The sequence below is a fragment of the Cordyceps javanica genome, chromosome 7 (assembly GCF_051103115.1).
Source record: "Cordyceps javanica chromosome 7, complete sequence".
Classification (NCBI taxonomy): Eukaryota; Fungi; Ascomycota; class Sordariomycetes; order Hypocreales; family Cordycipitaceae; genus Cordyceps; species Cordyceps javanica.
Window position 1 is genome coordinate 2845387 of NC_139301.1, and position 22962 is coordinate 2868348.

The 22962-nt window shown below is 53.1% G+C and overlaps 10 protein-coding genes across 10 annotated transcripts; 4 read left to right on the top strand and 6 right to left on the bottom strand.

Annotated features, from left to right (window-relative positions):
• Positions 1-167: 167 nt before the first annotated feature.
• V2A60_010347 (uncharacterized protein) lies at positions 168-743 on the bottom strand (the record flags this gene model as incomplete). Its single annotated transcript, XM_083261603.1, has 1 exon — positions 168-743. The coding sequence occupies one exon, from the start codon at positions 741-743 to the stop codon at positions 168-170; it is 576 nt and encodes a 191-aa protein (XP_083117729.1).
• A 703-nt stretch (positions 744-1446) lies between these two features.
• On the top strand, positions 1447-2829 carry V2A60_010348 (uncharacterized protein; the record flags this gene model as incomplete). The annotated part of the gene is made up of 1 exon (XM_083261604.1): positions 1447-2829. One exon carries the CDS (start codon positions 1447-1449, stop codon positions 2827-2829), a length of 1383 nt encoding a protein of 460 aa, XP_083117730.1.
• Positions 2830-6074: 3245 nt separating this feature from the next.
• Positions 6075-6491, bottom strand: V2A60_010349 (uncharacterized protein; the record flags this gene model as incomplete). Its single annotated transcript, XM_083261605.1, has 1 exon — positions 6075-6491. One exon carries the CDS (start codon positions 6489-6491, stop codon positions 6075-6077), a length of 417 nt encoding a protein of 138 aa, XP_083117731.1.
• A 591-nt stretch (positions 6492-7082) lies between these two features.
• Positions 7083-8168, top strand: V2A60_010350 (oxidase ustYa family protein; the record flags this gene model as incomplete). The annotated part of the gene is made up of 5 exons (XM_083261606.1): positions 7083-7344; positions 7400-7561; positions 7613-7731; positions 7787-7862; positions 7921-8168. 5 exons carry the CDS (start codon positions 7083-7085, stop codon positions 8166-8168), a joined length of 867 nt encoding a protein of 288 aa, XP_083117732.1.
• Positions 8169-8851: 683 nt separating this feature from the next.
• On the bottom strand, positions 8852-11503 carry V2A60_010351 (uncharacterized protein; the record flags this gene model as incomplete). Its single annotated transcript, XM_083261607.1, has 2 exons — positions 8852-10179; positions 10231-11503. The coding sequence occupies 2 exons, from the start codon at positions 11501-11503 to the stop codon at positions 8852-8854; spliced, it is 2601 nt and encodes an 866-aa protein (XP_083117733.1).
• Positions 11504-11797: 294 nt separating this feature from the next.
• V2A60_010352 (uncharacterized protein) lies at positions 11798-13035 on the top strand (the record flags this gene model as incomplete). The annotated part of the gene is made up of 2 exons (XM_083261608.1): positions 11798-12567; positions 12627-13035. 2 exons carry the CDS (start codon positions 11798-11800, stop codon positions 13033-13035), a joined length of 1179 nt encoding a protein of 392 aa, XP_083117734.1.
• A 732-nt stretch (positions 13036-13767) lies between these two features.
• Positions 13768-14815, top strand: V2A60_010353 (Cenp-O kinetochore centromere component-domain-containing protein; the record flags this gene model as incomplete). Its single annotated transcript, XM_083261609.1, has 2 exons — positions 13768-13840; positions 13917-14815. The coding sequence occupies 2 exons, from the start codon at positions 13768-13770 to the stop codon at positions 14813-14815; spliced, it is 972 nt and encodes a 323-aa protein (XP_083117735.1).
• An 892-nt stretch (positions 14816-15707) lies between these two features.
• Positions 15708-16493, bottom strand: V2A60_010354 (uncharacterized protein; the record flags this gene model as incomplete). The annotated part of the gene is made up of 1 exon (XM_083261610.1): positions 15708-16493. The coding sequence occupies one exon, from the start codon at positions 16491-16493 to the stop codon at positions 15708-15710; it is 786 nt and encodes a 261-aa protein (XP_083117736.1).
• A 2157-nt stretch (positions 16494-18650) lies between these two features.
• V2A60_010355 (Yae1 family protein) lies at positions 18651-19376 on the bottom strand (the record flags this gene model as incomplete). The annotated part of the gene is made up of 1 exon (XM_083261611.1): positions 18651-19376. The coding sequence occupies one exon, from the start codon at positions 19374-19376 to the stop codon at positions 18651-18653; it is 726 nt and encodes a 241-aa protein (XP_083117737.1).
• A 1074-nt stretch (positions 19377-20450) lies between these two features.
• V2A60_010356 (ankyrin repeat domain-containing protein) lies at positions 20451-22606 on the bottom strand (the record flags this gene model as incomplete). The annotated part of the gene is made up of 3 exons (XM_083261612.1): positions 20451-20474; positions 20510-21139; positions 21572-22606. The coding sequence occupies 3 exons, from the start codon at positions 22604-22606 to the stop codon at positions 20451-20453; spliced, it is 1689 nt and encodes a 562-aa protein (XP_083117738.1).
• Positions 22607-22962: the final 356 nt, after the last annotated feature.

The window sequence follows — 22962 nt, forward strand, 5'->3', positions numbered from 1 at the left end:
AGTACTCTTATAGGTAATGAGCTTAATAGGATATTCATGATATAATGCTTGCAAGAGATTCGTTCAAGAACATAACCGTCATATTTTCATTCCTGAAAGAAGTTGACTGTATATTGTAATGAATAATTTCATCTTAAATTTACACAGTCTTTGCCAAAATCAAGACTTTATTTTCGGACTAGACATGATGAAAAGCCCACCATGGTCACTGTTGTGAACAAGTCTAGCTCTTCAGGATCAGCATCAGCCGACTGCATCAGTATTTCCGAGCAGTGCCGAGTGTGATGAAAGCTGACGCTATTGTCATCGAGATACAAGCCGCCCTGCAAGTACCCTTTATGCTGCCGCTGCCACATGTACGCGCAATGCACCGCATGCTCCCGCGCCGTAGTAAAGTACCTGAACGGCATCACCCTCTCCGACATGGCCTCGAGATCCAGCATCTCTCTGCCCTCTGCGTCATTGTAGCCGTGCCAGTTCACCTTTGTCTGGTACGCATGATTCATCTCCTCATCGAAACACGGCGCCGGAACCCATAGAAACGACAGACTGTCAAACTGGCAGCCCAGCGCTCTCGCTTCCGCCGTCGAGTTCCCGCAGCTGAGTGTTTTCGTAGGGAAGCCTTGCTGCCAGATGCCTTCGCCGTAAAAGGAGAACAGTAGACACCAAAAAGCCGACGTGCACAAGATGGTCGAGGTGACAGAGTTGCACCAGCCCGCCTGAGAGTCGCCAGTACAGACCATTTTGCCCTTGGCGTGTCAATTTGCAATGACTTGGCCCGACTCTCTATAGCATGTTAGTGGTTGTGATGGCAGCGGCGTCACATCAAGAACTTGCCAATCTTCCCAATGTCGAAATAACATGGGAGTTTAGCTTTTGTGTTTGAGCGGGCGACACAGAATGAGCGTAGATGGGGAGCAGTATCAATTCACACTGAAAAAATGATAGTAGCAACGAGACTGACGGTTCTTGGTTAAACATGTTCCAGCTCAGCCTGATTTGCAGCAGCAGGCCTGGATGGGAAGGCTGGAGAGGCTAAACAGCGCTCATCTCATGTCCGACGGATGCATTCTTTTCTTCCCCGTTGATAAAAAACGCCTCCTCGCATGGACTTCTGCATTTGAAGCCTATTGCATTGGAACTAAGACGGATTCCTTCTCTTCCCCCCGCGGCCTCACTTTTGCAGCGGGGTTTGGGTCCGGGTTCGATGCAAATGGAAACACCATCTCGCATCGCCTGCTTACTTTGGAAATCGCCACTTAGTTGAAATATAGTTGCTAGTCAGTTGTGGCAGTTGACCTGATGTTCTCGGGTGGCAGATGAGTCGCCATGCAGTTGGGCATTGCGGACATCTTGTGAAGCCGCGCTTGGCCTTTTTTTCTTTCTGGCCATGTTGTCTGAGTTGTGCTCTTGAACTGTTTCAATGCTCTCTTTAGTTCCTCGACAATGATTTCCTCTTACTGGCGGCCATTCGGCAACACCTCCAACAACATGGCCAGCTGCTGCCTACTCATTCTGGCCATGTTTATTCCCATGGCTCTGGTGCACGCCGTCCCTTCGCAGTATTGCAATTTTCGCGCTGGGCAGAAAGAGCCCGGTGCCAATGACTTTTGCATGGCGGTAAGCGCACGCCAAAATCAGTCCACGCAGCTGCATGATCTCTACATCACCATGGAGGTATACCGCCCCCAAGACAGCGCTCTCGGCTGGACAGCAATCGGGATCGGGCCTGGGATGGCTCAATCGCTCGACTTTATTGTGTATGGCGATCCGAAAAGCCTACCCAATCCAGTACTTAGCGTCAGAAGCTCCAATGGCCACTGGGAGCCCGAAATCTTTGATGATGCTACCGTCGACGCAGGAAAACTCCGAGTCGGCCTGATGCAAGGTGGCTGGCATGCGTATTCGTCGCCTTTGAACGCCGAAGCTCTCGGAACCGTGGCACGCGTGTCGCTTGTGTGCTATTCTTACGACTCTGGCCTTGATCCGGAGCTGGCGTCGCCAATCTCGCTCTCGGCACCGCCCTACCAGTCGTGGATATGGGCAAAGAGCGACGACCAACAGTTCTCAGACTACTCGGCACGAGCCTCACTGACGATGCACTCTTGGAAAAGGGGATACGGACATTTTCTTGTCAACATGACTGGAGCTCTTGTGTCGGACGAGACACCAGCATCCACGATGCCCACGATTCGGCCCGGCATACCGGCGCTGGGGGCGGCATCCGACCTGGAGGAAGCACATCTGGCGCCGGCCCGCCCTCGCAACCCATCTTCATCCATGATCATGGCCCTTTCGCACGGTTTCTTGGCAAGCCTCGCCACAGTGCTCATTTTACCCGGTGGAATATTCTTCATCGTGTCTGGACCCCCGGGTGCGGCTGCTCATCACTGGCAGCTTGACCTCTTGGCAATGGCCTGCCTCTTTTTGGCTTCAATCCTGGCTCTTTTTTTACCACGGCCGAGCACAGCGCATCAGATCATCGGAAGCGCCGCCTTGCTCACTGTCACGGTACTGGCAGTGTATGGAAAGTCTGTCCGTCATCAATCCCGTCCGGCTGCTGTCCACCAAGCCGCTCATCGACCATGGACGCGGCGCATACACGTCTCACTTGGCGGACTCGCCCTGGTCGCTGGCTACGGCGCAGTCTTGACAGGAATGGCAGTTCATGAAGCGTCTACATTTCAATACGTCGTCGTTTGTGTCATCATCTTTGCTCAGATTGGGTGGCTCTCTTTCTCAACGCTGCAGGGAGCCGGCGGTAAGCCAAATATAGGAGCCGGCGACAGCAAGAGAGGGCAGCATCAGGGATATGAGCTATTAACGTAGACGACAATAACGGTAGCAACAAATAGCTAGCTTGACATTTTACTACTTCGTTACGGTCTCAAAAGTTAAGCCTGCAATTCCAAGATCGATTAGACCACAATCAAGCCTGTTCAGGAATAGTTGCCTTTAATCCATCAGTTTGTGTCTCGTATAACGCGGCCCGGCTCCAGCTAGTGAAAGCTATTCTGGAAGGACGCCTTTTCGGCAGCTAAAAGCCTATAATCAGGCTATAGCAGACAAGTCCTCTATTCGCTAGTCATATAAGATACATTCAATAAAATGTCTACTTCTAGTTCAAAGTCGATGTACAGTTTGTCTCTTGTAGCGAGCCTGATTACAGTCTGTGCATGCATGGCGCAATCCATCGAACGTTCGGGACACCGACTCTATTTGCCAAGTAGCAACATATGGGGGCTACAAGTCGCCTTGAGGCTTACAAAACAGGCTATGCGGGTTATCGGCAGACCCGCGTGACCTTATAAGCTCGGCGCGGAGCGCAATACTATATACATGACGCGCGTTACATTGGGGACCTTGGCGGCGTCCCGCGCACTCGCTTACAACAATAGCCTAGGCGCAGCTTAACTACATGCAACAGCTACCTTTTGCGGTTGGGCAGTCCCAGCAGCCGAGTGTCAGCCTTGAAATTAGCTGCTTGGCGGCGCCACGCTTCCCCAGCTTTTGGCCGAGACAGTTGCAGATCAGGTTGTTGCCGCTTCGAAGCGCCGCGTTTCTCCAACTCTGGCTAGGACAGGTTTCTGAACGGCACCAAGCCCACTCGTCATGCTGAGATTCCACGGCTGACCCTCTCCGCCTTTTTGTGGCTGTCATGAGCAAGCTCCGTAAAATCACAATCAAGACATGGTTCATTCGACTGGTTGGGAGCTGCAGATCGGACAGCCTGCTCCGTGGAGTGCGCCCGGGATGGGGGGTACTTCTCCCGCGGCAGATATGGCTCAGTTTGGCGATTTGACGATTTGACGATTTGACGATCCGACACCGGCTCAAGAAACGTACACGATCAAGCCTATTTTGTCTAAAGATGGCAAGCATGAATTGAAAATTCCGACAACGGCAGATGGGCACATGCCCTGGAACCTGTGGCGTTGGCACCCGGCTAATTCACAGTGCCATTCAGCACTTGTGTAATTCCTTGTTTTTTTTGTTTTGGTCCGAGGAAAACGGAAGAAGGAGAATTGTCTGTCATTGAACTCTAAAGATTATATCCAACATGCCAAACACCGGAAGACCCAGCCCAGGCTGTCATTTGTGCCGGTCGCGAAGGGTCAAGGTGAGCCACTCAGTACACACACGATGATTGTCTGCGCCAGGTTCTGAGGACTAGATAGTGTGACTTGACGCAACCTGAATGCTTGCGATGCACCACTTATGGCGCCGCATGTCCAGGGTATCGGACCGAGATTGATCTCCTGTTTCATCAAGAGCAGCCAGGCCTGGATATAAAGAAGAAGAAGAAGAAGAACAAGCATCGTCGACGTCCATCGGCCAATGTACAGCTCGAGTTGCCCTCTTCCCCTCCACCAGCCGTCGACTGCCAGGTATCCCATTACCAGAAACGGCCCTATTTTGACCTTTTGCGAGAGTTCGTGGAAGAAGAGAGTCTTGATCCGCATTCTGGCGGTTCCTTTGTCTTTCTTTCCGAGCTCTGCGGCGATGTGACTGTCGACCACTGCATGGCCAATGCTGCTCACGCATTGGCACATTCGCTTGCTGCCGCGCACTGGTGCTACACTCACTATGAAACTTCGCAGCGGTACTATTGCGCCGCGCTCGAGGGAACGACACGCCTTCTGAGTTGGTCAGATTTGGCTGTTCACGATGCAACTATTACAGTCGTGTGGCTCCTGTCATTATACGAGGTACTTGAACAGCGATGAAACATTTGGATCATGTACATTATTAAGTCTCCTTCTGCTAGATGTTGGCCGAAAACTTTGTCGTGCAAGCTTCTCATGCTGGCTCGGGGGGCCGGCATCAGCACTGTCAAGGCTTGGCCTCCCTCATCCAGCTTCGCGGCCCGGAGCAGTTCAGAACAAGACGGGGAAGAAATATGATCTGGGCCGGCCTTGAACAAGTAGTAAGTTTTCTTTCATCTTTGTCTTTGCCATGATTTACTAGGCCGCCTTTCTCACCTTGGGCGAAATCGATTTCTTTAGGTAACCCGATGCATCGAGGCCAAGGAATCATGCCCGTCCATTTGCTGGCAGTGGCTCGTTGATATCAGTCACTTTGCACATGAAGAAGAGCAGAGTGCGATTGTCATCTACTCCTTCTTGCTCGAGGCCAGCAGCATCATGTGCTTTATAGCGCAGACAGTCGGCGAGCTTGCTACACATGCACCTGCTGAAGCATTTGCTACAGTCCTGGCGCTCCTGGAGCGACTAGAAACTCTTGAGAGCAGAGAACTACTGCCGTACCATCTTCTAGAACAATCTTCTTGTCAGCGCCATCTCTGGAACAATTATCGTTGCGTGCGTGTCATACTTTACTACGATGTCGTGCAACTTGTCGAAGGGGCCGCGACCGCAGCCGCAGAATCGGGCTGGAAACAAGGCTGGAGTCAACTGCAGGAGCTTCGGACCCTTAGCCTGGAGAGCGCCAAAGAAATGGTGGAAGCCTTTCTGACAGACATCAGCATCAGTGTATACCATCCATATCTGGCAAGCGTTCGAGTCTGGGGTGAATCGACTTGCACGCAGTTTGACTCGTTGGGCTGGGACATTGTATGCAAAAACCTCTGGGCTGTATTTGCCATAACAAAACATGACATGGTGGAAGGAGAGCACTTTCAGAGGGCCAGCATGCTGTTGACGGAAATATATCGCCAACTTTGCTTGAAACCGCCACTAATGGGAATAGATCGAGACTCCGCCTGTACAGGCCAAGTCTAACCTAATATAAGGGCCTCATGACACGTCCTAGGGCAGGAGTTGCCAAATTATGCACATGAAATGTTCAAAAGAGCGACAAGTTTATTGCTTCCATTGATCAGTTCTTCAAGTTTGCCTGTTAAAGATGCACTTCTCGATTCCACCACGCCCCAGCTTCAGATACCGGGCCAGCCTTTGTATTTACATCCAGGATTAGGGAAAACTTCAATCTGTGAGTAAGAAACCTAACCCAAGGCCGAAAAAAGTCCCCCCGGACCTGTGGTATGTTAGTCTTGGCCCATGATAAGTGAGGACGGATGCGCCTGGTACTTGCAATTGTCAATGTAACGGGTCCTAGTTCTCGTTTGAAGTGCCAGTATCGCCGATTCGCTTGTAGTCCTTGGGAAGGAAGGTGACTTTGCCTCCATAGTCGCGAGCTTTGACGCCGGCCTGTCCGGCGCCGGCGGACCGTTCATAGTCCTTGGGAAGGAAGTGGACTTTTCCATAGTCGCGAGCTTCGACACCGGACTCTCCGGCGCCGGCGGACCGTTCATAGTCCTTGGGAAGGAAGTGGACTTTCCCTCCTCCATAGTCGCGAGCTTCAAGACCGGCCTCTCCGCCGCCGGCGGACCGTTCATAGTCCTGGGGAAGGAAGTGGACTTTCCCTCCTCCATAGTCGCGAGCTTCGATTTCCGCATTGCGAGACCCGGACAGCGGTACAGCCGCTGCCAGTGCGGCCGCGAAGCTCACAATAACAACTTTGGCATACATGACTTGGTGTTTGTGCGGGAGGGGGAGATGGTCAAAGCCTTGAATTTTGAACAAGTGATAGGGGGGCTTCTTCTGGCGAATGACTCGAGGGCTCACTACCTTGGACTGCACTCGACGACATCTCTATTATATATGCAATGTCTGTCTCAGCTCGAGATCTGGCTTCAGTTTGAATTTTGCGATTGAGAAAAAGAATCACTCGGCCGGGCGCTCTATGAGCCTCGAAAAGGCAAGTCATTCGAGATGCATGTTGGCTGCAGCAGCACTAGAAAGAAGGCACGCGCTAGCGTCCGTTATACTCGGTCAATGCCTTGTACGTGAGTGTTCGCATGAGTTTCCTCTCTGGGATAATGTAGTGCCAATAAGTGCCCAAAAATACCCTTTGGCATGGATGGGCAGCGGCACATGGAACACTGTTGCTATTGCTTTGCGGGCATAGCCAGCCGAGGCGGACTTGCCACCGTACTTGCTGACTGCTCATCAACGCCTTGGATATTGTCCCGCGGTGTGACTAAACAGACTAGGCTGTACAATACTCTTTCTCAACTCTTCCATGCTGCATATACCTCTTTTCGCGGCCATCCAAGCACAATGAGTTTACCAAGATGTCCTTTGCCATGGTCCAAGCCAAAGATTCGGCTGTCCAAGCTGGAGGAGGCGCAGGAAGAGAATGATGCGTTCATCCCGCAAAGTCAAATATTCATTTCGGATCAAAATTCAAACTACAGAAAGGTCAAGTCTCTTCTAATTGTCATAGCAATCCTTGAGTCGATTATCGCCGTCGCTCTAATCACATGGCAATATCCTACCAAGAGTTCCTGCAACAGAAACCCAGGATGGGTGACGGAGATTGGTAATGCGGTCCAACCAACTCACCCGTAAGGAAAAGAAAGGCTGACTTTGTCTAGGACCTCGATTCCCGGTATTGGAAATGGAACGGGTCCGGTTTGATGCTGGGCTGGATCTCGACGCCGCTGGGCATGTTGTCCTTGTCGGTGGTGTCGCAGGAGCGCCACAGTTTACTGGACCTCCCAGCGATGAAATTGATTCCAACTGGGATTCCTTAATACGTAGGAAGGCCTACACATAAGCTTTGACGATTGCAACTGACAATTCCAAAGCTTCAGACATGAACATTACTCGAGGGGAAGCAGAACAGATAGGCGGCGACTTTTACTTCTACCCGGGAACGGACATTGCCACGATTGAGATTTCCTCGTTTCATATCTTACATTGCCTGGTATTCGACCCCAGCCTCTCGAAATTCTAGACGCCTTTTACTGACATGTTGCAAGGACCAAGCTCGCAGGTCAGTTCACTGGAGGCACTACTACCCGCAAGGGCTCGACAAGCTTCACGAAATACACATCGGTACGTGCTCTGCCCGTAAGCAATGTAACAAATTTTTTTCCAACAATGATTCGCGCAGATCATTGCATCGACGCCATACGCCAGTTTGTTCAGTGCCATGTGGACTTGACGCCAATTAACCTGGTGTGGTCAGAGAATAAAGGAGGTATACTACCCGACTTTCAGCAAGTCCATACCTGCCCAAGTTTTCAACAAGCGCATGAGTGGGTTATGCGGAGAAATATTGCCAACTATGAGAATGGCATCGGCGATGAGGACGTTGCAGATCACGCTCGCCGTACGCTGAAGCGGCTTGGATTGTCGTGAAAAATCTTGTGCGAGGCACAGAAAACGAAGCTCGGCCTTGCTACCGTTAGACGGCGGGGAGCAAAACATGGCAAATTATGTCATGCATTTAGATCTACGTATAATTCTTAACCGACGCAATACATTTCGTATGAATAACGTTGAGCCCGCGGCCGTGCCTGGTCCCCGGTGGAGTAAGTTTCTGCGTGGAAAGCAAAACGGCAAGATTAAAAGTACCAAGTATAATGGGCGGTGCAAGTGAAGGTAGACCCAGGTAATGTCATGGGCAACAAAGTCTCTGGCACTGGCTGAAAGCTCTGCCTCGGAAGCTACGTGGACGAATAGACATGCCCACAGAAGCGCTCTGCAGGATCAGCCTGCATACACCTAGGCACTGATTAGCTACAATGTTGCGAAATGACGTTACATGACCGACAAGTGTCGCTTCGGCGACACACGAAACAGTTTTTCCTTTCAGATCCTGGGGGGGGGACATCTCGTTAGAGTAAAGTTGCCCGCACCGAGGCGCTGCTCAAACAGCGCCGTGTAAGCAAGGGGCCACGCAAAACGCAACAGACGTCCTCAGAAGCGAGATTTTTCATGTTGCTGATGGACTGGCTACATACAGCACGCGACAGATCTGGATTTGAGAAAGCAGGGAAAAAGGCGGAAACGAGTCGGAATTACAAAGGTCTCAAGCTAGCTTATTGGTGGACGACGCTGTTTTCCTGCCACAATCCATCTTCCCTCACCGCCAGTGCAGTGCCAGGCCAAGCCATTTGCGTCAATTCGTCGTTTGCCACCAGCCCTGCACCCCATTCCGATACCGAGGAAACGCTGCCGCGCGAGCCAGTAGAACGACCCCTACGGGAGTTGCGGCCCTCGCCGCGAAACGGGTTGCGTAGCGTCCAGGCCCCGTCGGAGGTCTGGCGGGTGACGTTGACGCCTTCGCTGGCGGCCCAGTCGGTGAGGGTCCAGTCACCAGGACCGCCAAAAGTGACGGGCGGCTCCTCACCGGCAGCGGCGCGCTCGAGGTGGCAAGCAACGTGCTCCATCCGGTCGTCCCAGGCGTTGGGGCCGTGAAACTCGGAGGGACAGCCGGTGGCGGGGCACAGCATGAATTGAGGTAGCTCGCAGCGGGTGCGAGCTGCGTTGGTTTGCAGCTCGCGCATACGATCCTCAATCTCGCTAGGAATGGGCTTTTTTGAAGTAAGTCCTATAACAGGACTGCCTTCAGGAGCCAGGTGCATGCGGCGGATGTGATGGGTGTAGAGATCTTTGCGGTTAAAGATTAAGCCAAAGGCAGGAAGAGAGGCCGCTCGGGAGCGGGTACGCGTCTGGCTACAGGTCCCTTCAGTGCAGATCCAGTAGCGGAGAGCGAGGTGCTGCGAGGTAACGTGACGCTTCCACTCATTCTTGGAGGCAAATCGCGAAGTGCAGCCGGCATAGTGAAAGACACAAAGAAGGGGTCGCCTTGTGTGTTCGAGTTCAACGTGCTCCTGGAGGGTTGGCAGATCGCGAAAGGTTAGGTTGCGTTCGGTGCACTCGAGAGTAGCATGATCTGTCAAAGTTCTCTTGGAAGGCAGGGTAGTCCAGGTCGCGGAGGAGGGGGTCGGGTACGGCAAGAGACCCTGCATGGAGTCGTCCATGGAGGAGTCAGGCGAAGTCCCCATGGGGTCATCTATGGGGTCATATATATGAGATGACGTATGATCCATGATCGTGCAAGGCTTTTGGCTCGTGACAGAAAGGGCGCGCTGCCCTGGCAGCCACGATGTATAGCTAAAGAGGTTGCCTTTCTCCTCTGCCTCCAAGTCCGTACTCTTCTCAGCAGTGCGAAAAATGCGGTCAAGGTCTTCTTTTGAGGGAAGACGGACACTTGTAGCATTTAACTGCTCTTGAATGCTTTGCAGGGACTCATGTAAAGGCATCACATAGCCCTCAAGGAGGGTGTCGATGGCAACCAAATGACCATACACGTGTCCATTCGTGGGATGCACGACCCATGCGCCAGAGTCACCGTGACTCAGACCTGCAAACTGTTAGGAAAGTTCCGAACCGCGAAGCAAACGTTGAGACTCACTTGATCCCGCTTCCGGGATAAAGTCCAATGTCCTGACCAGCTTTCTCCCTGGCGGCATAAACAGTCCGGACGTCCGACGAACTAGCCGACCATACTGGGGTCCCTGGCTAGTCAGAGCCATCATATTGCCTTCTTCCATTTTTGGCGAGTTTTCAAAAACGGAAAGCTCAATTTCGGCGTCCAGCATATTCGGGAGCGGAACAATCCGCTCGAGAGTGACCAGTGCCCAGTCACAGTTTGCGCCAGCCGAGTTTGGCTGGAACGAGTGATGCAAAACTGGCCCGATGTAGTCATCAAAACAGTCTTGGCCGAAATCTTTTTGGGTTTTGACAGAGTCGTCCACGTCTGATCTGAATATGACGTTCGAGTCGGACCACCCTATCGAGTCTTCTTCATCGCCGCTGCTTATGCTTTCAGCCTGATAATCACTCTCAGAACCTCCGGAGACTGAATCAGTCCTGGACAGTTTCATGATCTCGTCGACTGCATGTCCGGCAGTCAAGCCAAAAAGAGATTCATCAGTCCCTGTTGTCGCCATGATGATGCCACCCAAAGTACAGACCCGCGTCACCTCGCCCTGCGAAAGCTGCAGGCGTCTCCCACAGATTGTGCTCTGCTGCTTTCCGGCTTGAGCGGCCACGGCTGTAATATCACTCGTGGAAGCCATGAGTCTTCTCATCCCTTTGATAACTTTCACACGGAAGTCGGGTTCCAAATCTTGGATAACGTGGGACTGGCCAAAGAACGAACGCACTTTGCTCGCCGCGCTCGGGCTGCATAGAACTATAAGATAGAGTTCTGCCACCGACTCTCTCTTTCCAAGGTATTTCCATTTCATGGAAAAATCGTAAGCCGCTAAATCAATGTTCCTAGCTCGCCTGGAGCTTAAGAATCGACGCTTGCCGAGGATGTGATTGTATAGCGCGGGGGTGTAGACGTCTTGCAAATCCTCAAAGCGCTGTTGGAGTTTTTCTGGGATCTGGATATCGAACACTTTTAACCCAGTGTCTAGAAACGGAAGATACGGAAGACCCGGAGCGGTATCCGTAGACACTGCGGAGTTGGGCGACTCGCGACTCATCGTTGTCTCGGATGCATCAGCAGCAGTGTCCACGACGGAGGCTGGCCCAGCAGCAGATGCTCCAATCGCGGGTCCGCTCATTATCAAAATGGCGTGGTCTGGCCGGCGATCGGGTTCGTGGTGCAGAGATATTCGCCCTTTGCCGCTGGCGGCAATGACGGTCGTGCCGCTTGGTGCAATGTTCCTCGCCATGACGATAAGAGACACAACAAAAAGGCAAAAGGGGGGGCTGAAGACTACAAGTCAAAAGGCTTGAAATTCAGAACAAAGCACTACTAGAGCAGGAACAATTGAGCAGGGCTGACTCAGCCTGCATGATATGCTTGACGCGTGTCGAGGTATGAGTGTAGCCAGGCGGAGGCGCAGCCTAGAGATCTGCCTTGCGCTCAGTGCTGTCGCTGCGACATAACCCCGCGCCATCCAGTATACATTTTTGTCTCTCTAAACGTCATGCATCAAAGATCAGATTGGTAAAAGTGTCTGATGATGGCGACCGCTCCGACTCCTTTGGAGCTGACGGACTCGCGAATCATGCAGCAGCTCGGGCACGTTCTCTGGTCGTGGCCTCTATGCAGCTGCTGCGCCGCTGTTCGAGTCTGCGCAGACGAGGTGTGCATAGCTCGCCTCTCTGCCGGAGAGCGCTACTTTCGCTTCTACGAAGAGCTGATTGGCACCTATGTGGACGAGGGGTTTGAAGCCACGCGGGTGTTCAAAACCCACGAAGATCTCTTCGCCGCCATTCAAACCCTACGGGCCCAACCCAGCATGACGCAGAAGCAGCTCGTAGACGCCATCACTGCACGTCGCGCAGCCCTTCCTGGGGCCATAACCGCGGCAGTGGGCCTCACAGTCAAGGTCTTGACCATGGTAGATCCGTCATCGTCGCGTTTCCTGACATCACCGAGCACGCTGGAGCTTGGCCGCTTCCGCACGCCGTGGAGGGATTACGTCCCGTTTTGCGATTATATACACGACATGTTCCCTGCGTGCGCTGATCCCACCGGCATGGCCGACGGGAACAGTGATAGGTTCGCGGATGTGCAGGCGGCACTCCGGGCAGTTAAGCTGAAGAAGAAGCTCAATTTGACGTTGCGGCTCACACACGACTTGCGAGATCATTTGCGTTTTGATCGGAGGCGCAAGATTTTAGACATCTTCCACCTGACAACCTTTCTCAAAGAGCAATTGCGGTTGTCGAAAGGAATACCAAGTGTGTCCACCTCAAACACCGTTAAACCCTCGGTGCCAGACAGCGTGTATGACCACATACACTACTCTTGTACCTCTGTCTACGGCTGACTTTTGCAACTCGTAGTGACATTCTTCCGCGGCAGCTCCTCCTCGAGACCCTCTCGTCGATCCAGCAGATCCTCTTCCCGCCGTCGGACCGACGCTCACGACGTCTCCTCCAGTCCCTCATTGTCTCGGCCGGATGCGATCCCGATGCCGCGCGGTACGAGTCGGCTGCGATCCGCCGGCCTGGCGACGGCACCGCCGTGCGCTACATATACTGGGCAGCGCGCCTCGAGGATCTGCATGAAGAGATGCAGAACCCGCAGCCCGACGGATGGCTAGATCGCTTGCTGGAAAGGAAAAGCCGTCAGCGGCACGCCATGTGCGTTACAGTTGCGGGACTCGTGGTCGCACTGCTCCTAGGTGTAGGGTCATTGGCCGCGGGCATCTTCCAGGCCGCGGTGGCATATCTGGCGTGGAAACATCCATAGACTGAACTTTGATCGTGGTGCCATTCCTCCTGGGAAAGAAAGACGACAAGGACGCGGGCGCAGATGGTGCAGATGAGTCGTTGCCGCAAAATCTTGGAGGAAAAGGGGAGAGGATTTTGGCAGCTGGTCAGATCATGGTTCGAACTTGCTTCTGCACGGACTCAGGACCAAATCCTTGGCCAGCATCATCCCGTTTGGTGTTATTGTACGCCTCGAGAAGCAGAAGCCGATTGTGAAGGTAATAAGTTGAATCGGTAAAAGCTTACGCTCAGCCCATTTCTGCTTTTCACGCGGCACCGAAAATTGTAGCTTTAGCCAGTCATAAGCTCACGACTCTGCGTTCTCTTTTGATGAGTGCTAGCCCCGCGTCGTGATAATGGACGTCAAGTCGACCTCGTCATAATAAATCTTGACGAACTACTATGTTGCTGACTCTGAGTCGTGATCTGTTTGAAGTCTCTATCCTCCTCAACCTTGGGTCACCTGTAGCGACGCCATAGTGGGGCAAACGCCTATACCAGCAACATACCAGCTGGCAGCAACAGCTACCAGCCCCACACAGCCTTGGAGCTCTTATCTTATCGCCCCTCCCCGGACTCACATCAACAACACGCGACTTGACATCGCGACAATTCCAGTTCGTACAACGGCAGCCGCTCGAGCTTTAGCCAGCAACGCGCCACCCGGGGAAAAAAAAAAGGGGACATTAAAAAAAAAACCCCAACCTTCACCATGGAAGATCAAGAAAACCCAAGACCACAAGTAGATCCCCTCGACAAGGAAATCGCTTCTCTAAAAAAACGAGGTACTGCTTCTTGTCCCCCCCCCCCCCGCTTCGTCCTTGATTCCCAAGCTAACTCAAGCTCTCACTCTCTCGACAGTCGCAGCCTTGCAGAAACGTCTCCAGATCGAATGCTCCACCATCCTCTCCTCCGCACCCATACAGGACCTCATCCAGGAAGCCTCCTCGACCGCCGCATCTTCCAACACCACCACCACCTCCTCTTCGTTGCTGAAATCAGCCCGGTCCTCGTCAACCGGAGCGACCGACGCCATCGCCTCCCTCCAGAGGCGCTCCGCCCAGCAGGCCGCCTACATGCAGCAGTGCACCTACCGTCTCGCCGCCCCCGTCACCGCCTTCAAGATCCGCGACCCGGACCCCCACGCCGTCGACCGGGGCCACGTCCTCGCCATCCGCTTCGAGGTCATGTCCCAGGGCCACTTCCTGCGGCCCTACTACGTCATGCTCAACCGTCCCTGGCCCGACGCCCGCGCCCACCTGCGCGTCCACCGCCACACCGTCCCGCCCGCCGTCCCCGTCGGGGGGCTCGCCGCCCGCTACCTGCCGCCGCCCCGGGCCGCCGTCCATCACGATGATGAGCCGCCCGCCGCCGCCCAGCGGTCAACGACGACGACGCAGGACCTGGACCGCTTCGCCCGCGCGCTGCGCCGTGAGATTATGCGCTTCCACAACCGCCTCGGCCTCACCGCCGACCTGCGCAAGACGGTCGGCCTGCAGCGCAAGGGGAGGGCCGCGCCCGCCACAAAGCCCAGGGACGTCGTCGAGGCCGGCATCGCCGACGTCGAGGCCAAGCACGTCAAGCTCGCCTGGGCCGACGGCCGCACCGGCCGCATCCTCATGGACCAGGATGGCAGGGTGCAAAGGTTTGTCGTCTTTGGGCCCGACGGGAGAGACTGGCGGACCTCGAGGCTGTTGTTTGATTCGAGGGACGGTGTGGATGACATTGCCAGAAAACTAGAGCGCTACGCGGCGACTTGATCCGCGCTCTGGGGTTGATCATGTATATATATATAAATGTATAGAATTCGTAACGTATGAAACGATTAATGACTGAATGGGGCTACAAAGCATCGTTTAATATCAATAAGTACAAGAGCAACACGCACACACACCGCAAACAAACACATGCATATATATACATCCATATTTATACGTGTTGATTACACACACAAACACGCACACAAACACACATACATATATATATTCATTGATGAATATCAATGTACTACGTGTGTATGCAATCAAGAGCCAATGCATATCCATCTACAAAGATCTTGCTCACTTGAATTATGGTGAACCCGTCGCGCTCAAGACAGCCGCCTCGTTAGACGAGTCCGTTATTACATGTCCCTGCTAGTTCCGCAACGGACAACAATTTTATACGTCACAGTGTACTATCAAAGGGAGAGGTAGATTGGTCAAGAACCACTTTTTATGATTTTAAATCAAAAGAAAAGAGACAGAAAAGGTGTAAAAGTGACAACAGAATCAAGGCCAACCCCAAATCATGCCTCTCCGTTGGAAAAAAACGCTACCCCCAATCACGCCAGCTTCTCCCAATCTCCCACTACCCCTCTCCCCAAAATGTGTGTGTGTTTGTTGTGTGTAAATAAGTAATAGAAGAAATGTCCACAAAGAAGAAGAAAGCGCGTCCCAAATATGAAACATTGGTGAGATGCGGCTTTCTTTGGCCGAGTTTTGCAAGGGAAAGAAAGGAAAGGGATCTCTTCTTCATGAAATTGTACATCATGTGCGGCTTTTCGAATCGGTTAGAAACGTGCCTTCCATGACATGACGAAAAAAGAAGCGGATAACATGACAGCAACTTGTTCTTTTTTTCTTTTCCCTTTTTTTTTCGTTTCTAGTATATTTACAGAAGAGCAGCAACGGCGGCAATGGCGGCAAAGAGGCCAATCTGGACCTGAGCACCACCGTTGACGACAACGGGGGGCTGGGTCCAGGTGTTGTTGCCGGGGTGGGCGGGAGGAGGAGCAATGGAGGCAGGGGGGGCGGGAGCCTTGGTGGTCACGGGGGGCGCAGGAGCGGTGACCCAGACGGAGGGCGTCGTCTGGCTCGCGGGAGGGGGAGCGACGACGACGGCGGTGGTGCTGGTCTCGGGGCAGGGGGTCTCGGTCTCCGGGACGGGGACGGCGGTGCCGGGGGCCTGGGTGGCGGTGGTGACGGGGACGGGGACGACGGGGGTCGGGGTGGCGGTGGCGGTGTTGGTGGCCGGGCAGATGGTGGTGGTGACGGTGGTGACGGCCGTGGTGCGGGCCGGGCAGTCGACGACGGTGGGGGCGCAGTCGATGACCGTCTTGGTGACGACGCTGGTGGCCGTCGAGGTGGTCCAGGTGTGCTGCGGCGGCTGGCCCGGCTGCTGCTGCTCGCACGCGTCGCACGGGTGCACGTAGTGCCACTCGTGGTCGTCGGCGTCGCACCCGTCAATCGCGACGCCCGGGTGCGCCGGGTGCCACGTGTCGGTGCGGCCCGCCGGCGGCGGGAACTTGGGGCCCAGCCCGGCCGCCAGGACGATGCCCTCGGGCACCTTGACGATGGCGTCGAGGCCCTGGACGCTGCCCGTCAGGTCGTCCACCAGGCTCGGGTGAGCGGCGACGACCGAGGCGAGGGTGGCGGCGGCAATGGCAAAGGACTTCATTGTGAAAACTTTTGCTTCTTTTCTTTTTGACTTGGGGAAAAAAAGTGGTCAAGAAGATGGGCTTGAAATGGAGAAGAGTAGTAAAAGAGGTTGAGCGAGTGTATAGAACTGGAGATCCAAAGGAGTGTATGGGTGAGAAACAGAAAAACTTCTGAGGTGTTCAAGCTAGAGTTCTTGTGGAGGGAAAGACGGAAAAGATGGGCGGGATGAGAGTCGTCTTAAATAAGACAAGAATCATCTTTTTTGCCGTGAATCTCACCCTTGACTCTGTCCCCTACGTATCGCTCGAATCTTTTGCCGCTCCATCCATCTCTCCCTCCTCCTCCCCCTCCTCTTCCTTCTTCTCATCCAACAGTATGCCCTCGTTCGCAACGTACTGGGACGATGCCGCCTCCCCCGCGACGCCCGAGGAGGAATAGCTCTGATTCATGGGGAAATGAGGAACAGAGACAAGACATGGCAGATGCGAGTGGGCTCTCCTTTGTCATTACCATCTCCACTTTGGCCGCCATCCTTTTGCTCTCGCTCTCTCTCTCTCTCTTTCGCCCTGAGCAGATTCCCTTTGCCAGGTTGGTAGATTGGTAGACACGCCCTAGTCGTCGCTTCGTATCGCAAGGGTGAACGAGTTCCCGGGGGGTTCCCTCCCCAAAGCCTGTGGGTACCTGTCTTACCGATCCTGGCCATCGGCGGAGGGCTCCATCGAATTAGAAGGCCCCGGCGCAAATAACGTCCGTTTGGCCAGGGCCTGCGTCCGGCACATCTTGTCCCACATCAACCGCCACAAAGCCCCGAATCAAACTGGGACCTGCGTTATTAGTATCCGTACTGGCAGTTGCATATTGCTTCGTCTCATTGCATGTCTGCGCTGAGAGCGTGAGAGAGAGAGCGAGAGTGAGAGAGGAAAAAGAAAGCACCGTTCGACCGTTGTTGTGTTGTTCCGAAAATCGTCTGGAGGCTTGGGACAATGCCGATCCACATTACACGGCCCTGTTCCTGATTGTTCGGCTGCCCAAATGGTGGCGACATCCCACCACTCCGTGTAAGTGAACACCAGCAATGCGACCAAAGTGCATTTGAGTTTTGGTCGGCAGTTTTCCGGCCTATAGATGCGCTTTAACTTTGCATCCTCGCTGCAGTCCCCTCTGGTCATGTCTCGCGCACACGGCTGTGCCAGTTGTTGACATTGCTCTGCCTTGGGCCTGAGCGAGCGTCGCGCGCGCCGTTGCTTGCATCCGGAGAAGGAGGGGGGAGGGGGGAAAGGGCACAGAGCCAGAATGTCTCAGGCACCAACACCCAATTTCCAACTTTGAGACGAGAGGTTAGCGAAATGCGACCCGTCGTCGATGGACGCCAGTGCAGGGTTGCCACCTCGTCCTTGTTCCCTTTTTGCCTACACATTGTCTTGGCCCCCCTTTGTATAAGAGGACAAAAACAGATAAAACAGTTGGCCCCAGATTTTTTTAGGCTAATAAGGGTGGAAGCCGCCGGGAAACAACAAGCAAATCTTGCCTGATCTGGTCGAGGGGGGGCGTGGTCGCCTTTGATGGAAAAAGCAACTACCGACAGGGGGTGGTTTTTCTCGGGGCCAAAATAAAGAGGCTAGCAGCCAAACTCAAAGGAGATAGATAGCAAGGACAGGCCGGCAAAATAAATAAAAGAGAAAGCCGTGTCGAGACTATGAGCTGCCCTTTCTCTTGTCCTATTGGCTTCGGCGACTACATGTGTCTCGTTTAGCTGCCAAAAGACGCCAGCAGCGCGTGTGCTTCTTCTTTTTGCTGTGCTCATCTGCCCTGCCTTTGTTTCAACGCCACGCAAAACAAAAAGCAAAAGGTTCATCGCAGTGCAGCGTCTCCTACCGAGTATATGCAGCTTACCCTGCACTCTCATGTTTGTTTTTCCTTTTGGTAAATTTTTTTTGTCGCGAGTCGGTCTGCCCACAACTCATTGCCAGCGGACCTGTTTCAATTTTTCAATTCCAGTTCTGTCGTCGCGAATCTCGAGGCCGACGGTTCCTGCAATTCACCGGCAAGCCGTAGACTCGCAAGACGTTTCCGTCCATTCCCGGCACTATATTTTTTTCCTTCTTCTTCTTCTTTTGTTGCTTGCAGGCCAAGAGATGCTGGACAAGTTGAGACAAGAATCCACCGCAAGCCTTTTTCACCAATCCAATGCTTTGTTCGTTTTTTGTACGACGCCCGATTTGGCTTGCTCGTCTGAGATTATTTCCATCCGAAGACCCGTCTCATCGCGTAGAATATTGAGCTGGATATTCCACCGCTTCACCTGCCCGTCGACAATCTCTGTCCACTTCCTGATCAAGGGGTGTGCCTCGGCCACGTCGGAAAACAGCACCTCCTCCGTCTCCTCGACCCGGGGGCTGCTAACCTGGTAGGTCCAATTTCCGTCCGGCGCCCAGTAGTCGGGGCTAAAAATGTGCGTCGTGCTCAGCTCCTCGCGGGCCCGAGCCAGCAGCTGTCCTGCCTCGGCCGATGTCTCGTTCTGCAGAGGCTCCAAGGCGTTGCTGATGCCCTCGAGTATGCCGACGAGATGCCCGGCCCGCTGCCCAATCGTCGCACCCAGGCTGAAGCCCTCGTCGAAGCCCGGCTGTATGCTGGCCTCCTTGGCCACCGATACGCCTTCTCTGTAGCCCGACGTGCTGTGCTCGGCCTGCAAACGACTCATATCCGTCGGGTGTGTGGATGCCGGCGCCCGTGGCATCGAGTCCTGCACGTCAAAGCCACTATCCGCGCCAAAGACATCATCCAGAGGGTCTGGCGGCGGCGCAGCCACAACAAGGGCTTCCGTATCCAGCACTTCAGGCTGGCCTCGCCCCTGCGAGAAGTGGGAATCCTCTGCGGAGAGATCTCTTGGCTGCTGGTGCATGTTTTTCTCTTTTCCACAATTCCGCTTTGTTTATCGATCTATAGCAAGACAGAGGGGTGCGAAACAAGTAATCAGAAAAATTCTGACAGATTCAGCCTTTGTGGGTGCGGGCCAAGTCCGTACAGTAAGAACAGCCACGACGGTGCCTCCGCACTGTGTAATTTGCCCTATTCATTATACCATCTTACAGTGCGTAAAATCATCACCACCATAGCCCGCTTTTCCTTCACGCTCCAAGCTACTACTGAGTACTCCGTATCCGTAGTCAGTACGGAGTAGCTGCCCTGCATACACTACGCCTCCCTCGCCGCCACATGCCCATCTGAAGCTTTCTTTTTGCTCGTCATACTGTGCAAAAGGAGAAGGTGTCTGAGGGGGCCGATCCGCTTTCGGTTCAAGACATGCATCCCTTGTAATCTCGCCTTTGTAAGCCGGGCGCGACTCGAAACTAGGACCTACCTTTGGAGAAGCTGTGAGCCGAAATCGGAAATAGCAGTAAGTACTCGGTGGCGGCTTCAGCGTTTAGAATGGACTACCTGTGCGAATCACTGTCTACCAAGCCTTGTCGTGTACAGAGTCGACGGGAGCGTTTACACCCAGCGAGTTCAACACTGTGTGCATCCGTTGACTTTGGAACACCCGAGATATATTCATAGATCCATTTCAGCGATAATGACAGCCCGAGCTAATACTTCTCGGATTTTGAGGGAGACCCTTCAAGTCTGTTGTTGTGCCAAGTATAGGGTATGTGACTGGTTTCAACCATCTGCGGAGGCACTTATCGACCGTCACCGGATACTCCCGAATCAGATACTGATACAATAAAAGTAGTGCCATACACGCGACCGTTCATTCTGGAGCCTTGCCTGCGTGTCAACTACAAACACAAAACTGTCAACCAATTAGTGCCTCATTCTGGTGTGCTGTCGTGACAATGCTTACCACAGAGAAATCTGGTTACACTAGCCGGCAGGCTTCAGTAAAACTAGGTAGTGGTGAGCTGGGATTCATTTCATTCTGTTCTAGCTTTGATCTCTGCCGCGTGTACGACTTTTTGCCCACCGTACCAGTAACTCAGTTACCCTCGTATGCGAATATCTAGAGGCCCATGTATGTGGTGTGAAGCCGCTTACATCTCTTGACTCGACATCGGCACGTCCCGTCTGAAGAAGTGCCCTGACCACGGCCTCATGTCCGTTCCCGGCAGCAAATGAAAGGGGAGTCTGGCCATTACTGTCCTTACTCTCCACAAAAGCTCCGGCCTCAAGCAGCAGCCTGACTACCGCCACCTTGCCACTCCAAGCGGCCCAGGAGAGCGGCGTTTTACCGTGGTTATCCGCGGCATTGACATTGACTCTTTGCGTCTGCAGTAAAAGCTTCACCACGCCGACATGCCCGTTTTTCGAAGCTAGCGCAAGTGCCGTCCATCCCGTAAGAGAATCTTTTGGGTCAGCATTTGTCCGTTCAATGTCTAGCAAGCGCTCAACCACGGCTTCGTGACCGTTCCAAGAGGCCCACGAAAGCGGAGTCCAACTGTTATAGCATTTAGTCTCCGTATCGACTGGCCCCTTCTCAAGCAGCAGCCTGACCACAGCGTCATGTCCGTTCCTGGCCGCCCATGACAGCACAGTGTGGCCGTACACCTCATCTTTGGATTCTAGATCGGCGTCATCCAGTGCGAGCACAAAGGCTACTACCATCGGCTCATCACCCTTATGTGTGAGGTATGCGGGTACGATGTGGCTGCTCGAGAATGTGAAATCCTGTCTGAAAATAGATCGTTTAGATGAGCCTTGCTGGTACTGCTCATAAAGATTGTGAAAGGGGGAGTCAGGCGGTTCATTTCTAGTTGTAAACTGAAAGAATTCTCGAACCGCGGTGGCGCTGTTCGTTGCCAAGGCTGCAAACATTGCACATCCATATCTCTCATCTTCCACAGCGAAACATGAAGCTGCGCCCCCATGAACTCGAATTAGGTGCCCTAAATCCTGCTCGGCCAATATATATTGCAAGCTCGACTTTGGAGTGTGCCGATAAAGCCCCTGTATTGTGAAAAGATTGAGCAGTCTGATCCATTTGAGTAGCTGAAGTTGCTTGAGAAAGCCAAGCTGGCTTACTCCGTGCCCTTCAGCAGAATCCGCATGATATAAAATGTTTCGGACGGCATATTCCAAAAACGGAAAATTTTCTCTCACTTTTTGATTCAAGTTTCTTGCATGTTTGGTCCCCTCTTCAGGTAGCGAACTTTCAATAGCCAGAGCAGCATAGATGTCAATCTCAATGTAGTTGAAACAGCACCATTTGAGACTCTCGTGGCTCTGTCCTTCAAACCCCGCGACTAGCTCTGGCCAAAGGTCGCTAAAACCATTGTCCTTCAAAAGAAAATCCTTGACAGATTCATGTATAAACTGAACCCTAGGATTGGGGGGTGCTGTGACTTCAGCAAGGCCTTTGGAGCAGTCAAGGATATATCGTTCCATCACAGACGAGGTTATCACGTCGCGGTTCCACCGCCCAAGCTCTTCGGGCTCAAGCCCTGCGAGTAGACCAAAGTATAGCTGCGCTGGTGTCAAAGGCTCTGCGGCAAAAAGTATCCACTTGATACATAACAGCGATTCGTCTTGGTTTGTATCACCCCGACTAAGGATATCGCGGAATAGCTGATGTAGGTTGCTTGGAATCTGTCGTAGCTTCTTCTTCAGTGCATAAAGACGTCCGCGGTCAAATTCCTTGTTCAAAATTTGGACAACAAGGACAACCCACATGAAAACCCCGGACGCCTTGCGCTGAACTTCTGCGCGAATTTGGTCTGCGAACTCTCCATGTCCCAATTTCAGCGTCTCGTCCAGATAGGAGCTTATGTCTTGATCGTGCCCACTTTGTCTCTCCAAGACCAAGTAAAGACCCTTTGACAGAGTGATGTGAGGGTAATGCCTGCTAGCAAAGCAGACAAACAACTGCGCATCTCCATTTACCGAGGATTCCCCCAGACGTTCGAAAAATGATACCATGTCCCGAACCTCATCCTCGTCGCATTCATCCAAGGCATCGATAAAGCACATGATCGTGAGCCCTTCTACCCGCTGTACTGCTAGCTCAAAGTGAGCCTGAACAGAGTCGATACTCCATTGTCCAAACCTGCCGGTTGGGGGCTTGAGCTTGGGCGAATCGAAGATATCTTGAAGTTCTGGTCGTTGTTCGAGAAGCTGTAGCAGTAGAGATCGATACATGCCTGCGACAGACTTCTCAAGTGCATCTCCTCGTGCATTGAAGAAAAAAGAGAGAATAATGTTGTCCGTCGTTGTCTCTTGAGAATTCGCCAGCAAATACTTCATTACTGTGGACTTTCCAGCCCCAGGTTTTCCTTTGATCCATAGAAAACCATGGTGATCGTGGAGCCTTTCGGGCTCCTGCCAACTGGTATAGCAATTGTTTTGCAGAAGCCACTTGCACGTGTTGGTATGCGCGGCTTTTATATTCAGTTGACGATCATCAATTCGGTTGAATCGTAGTGAGTCTATAACTTCTTTCTTCTGCTCGTTATCAAGCAGATTGTTGATTTCCTTCACTGATTTGACATCAGCGG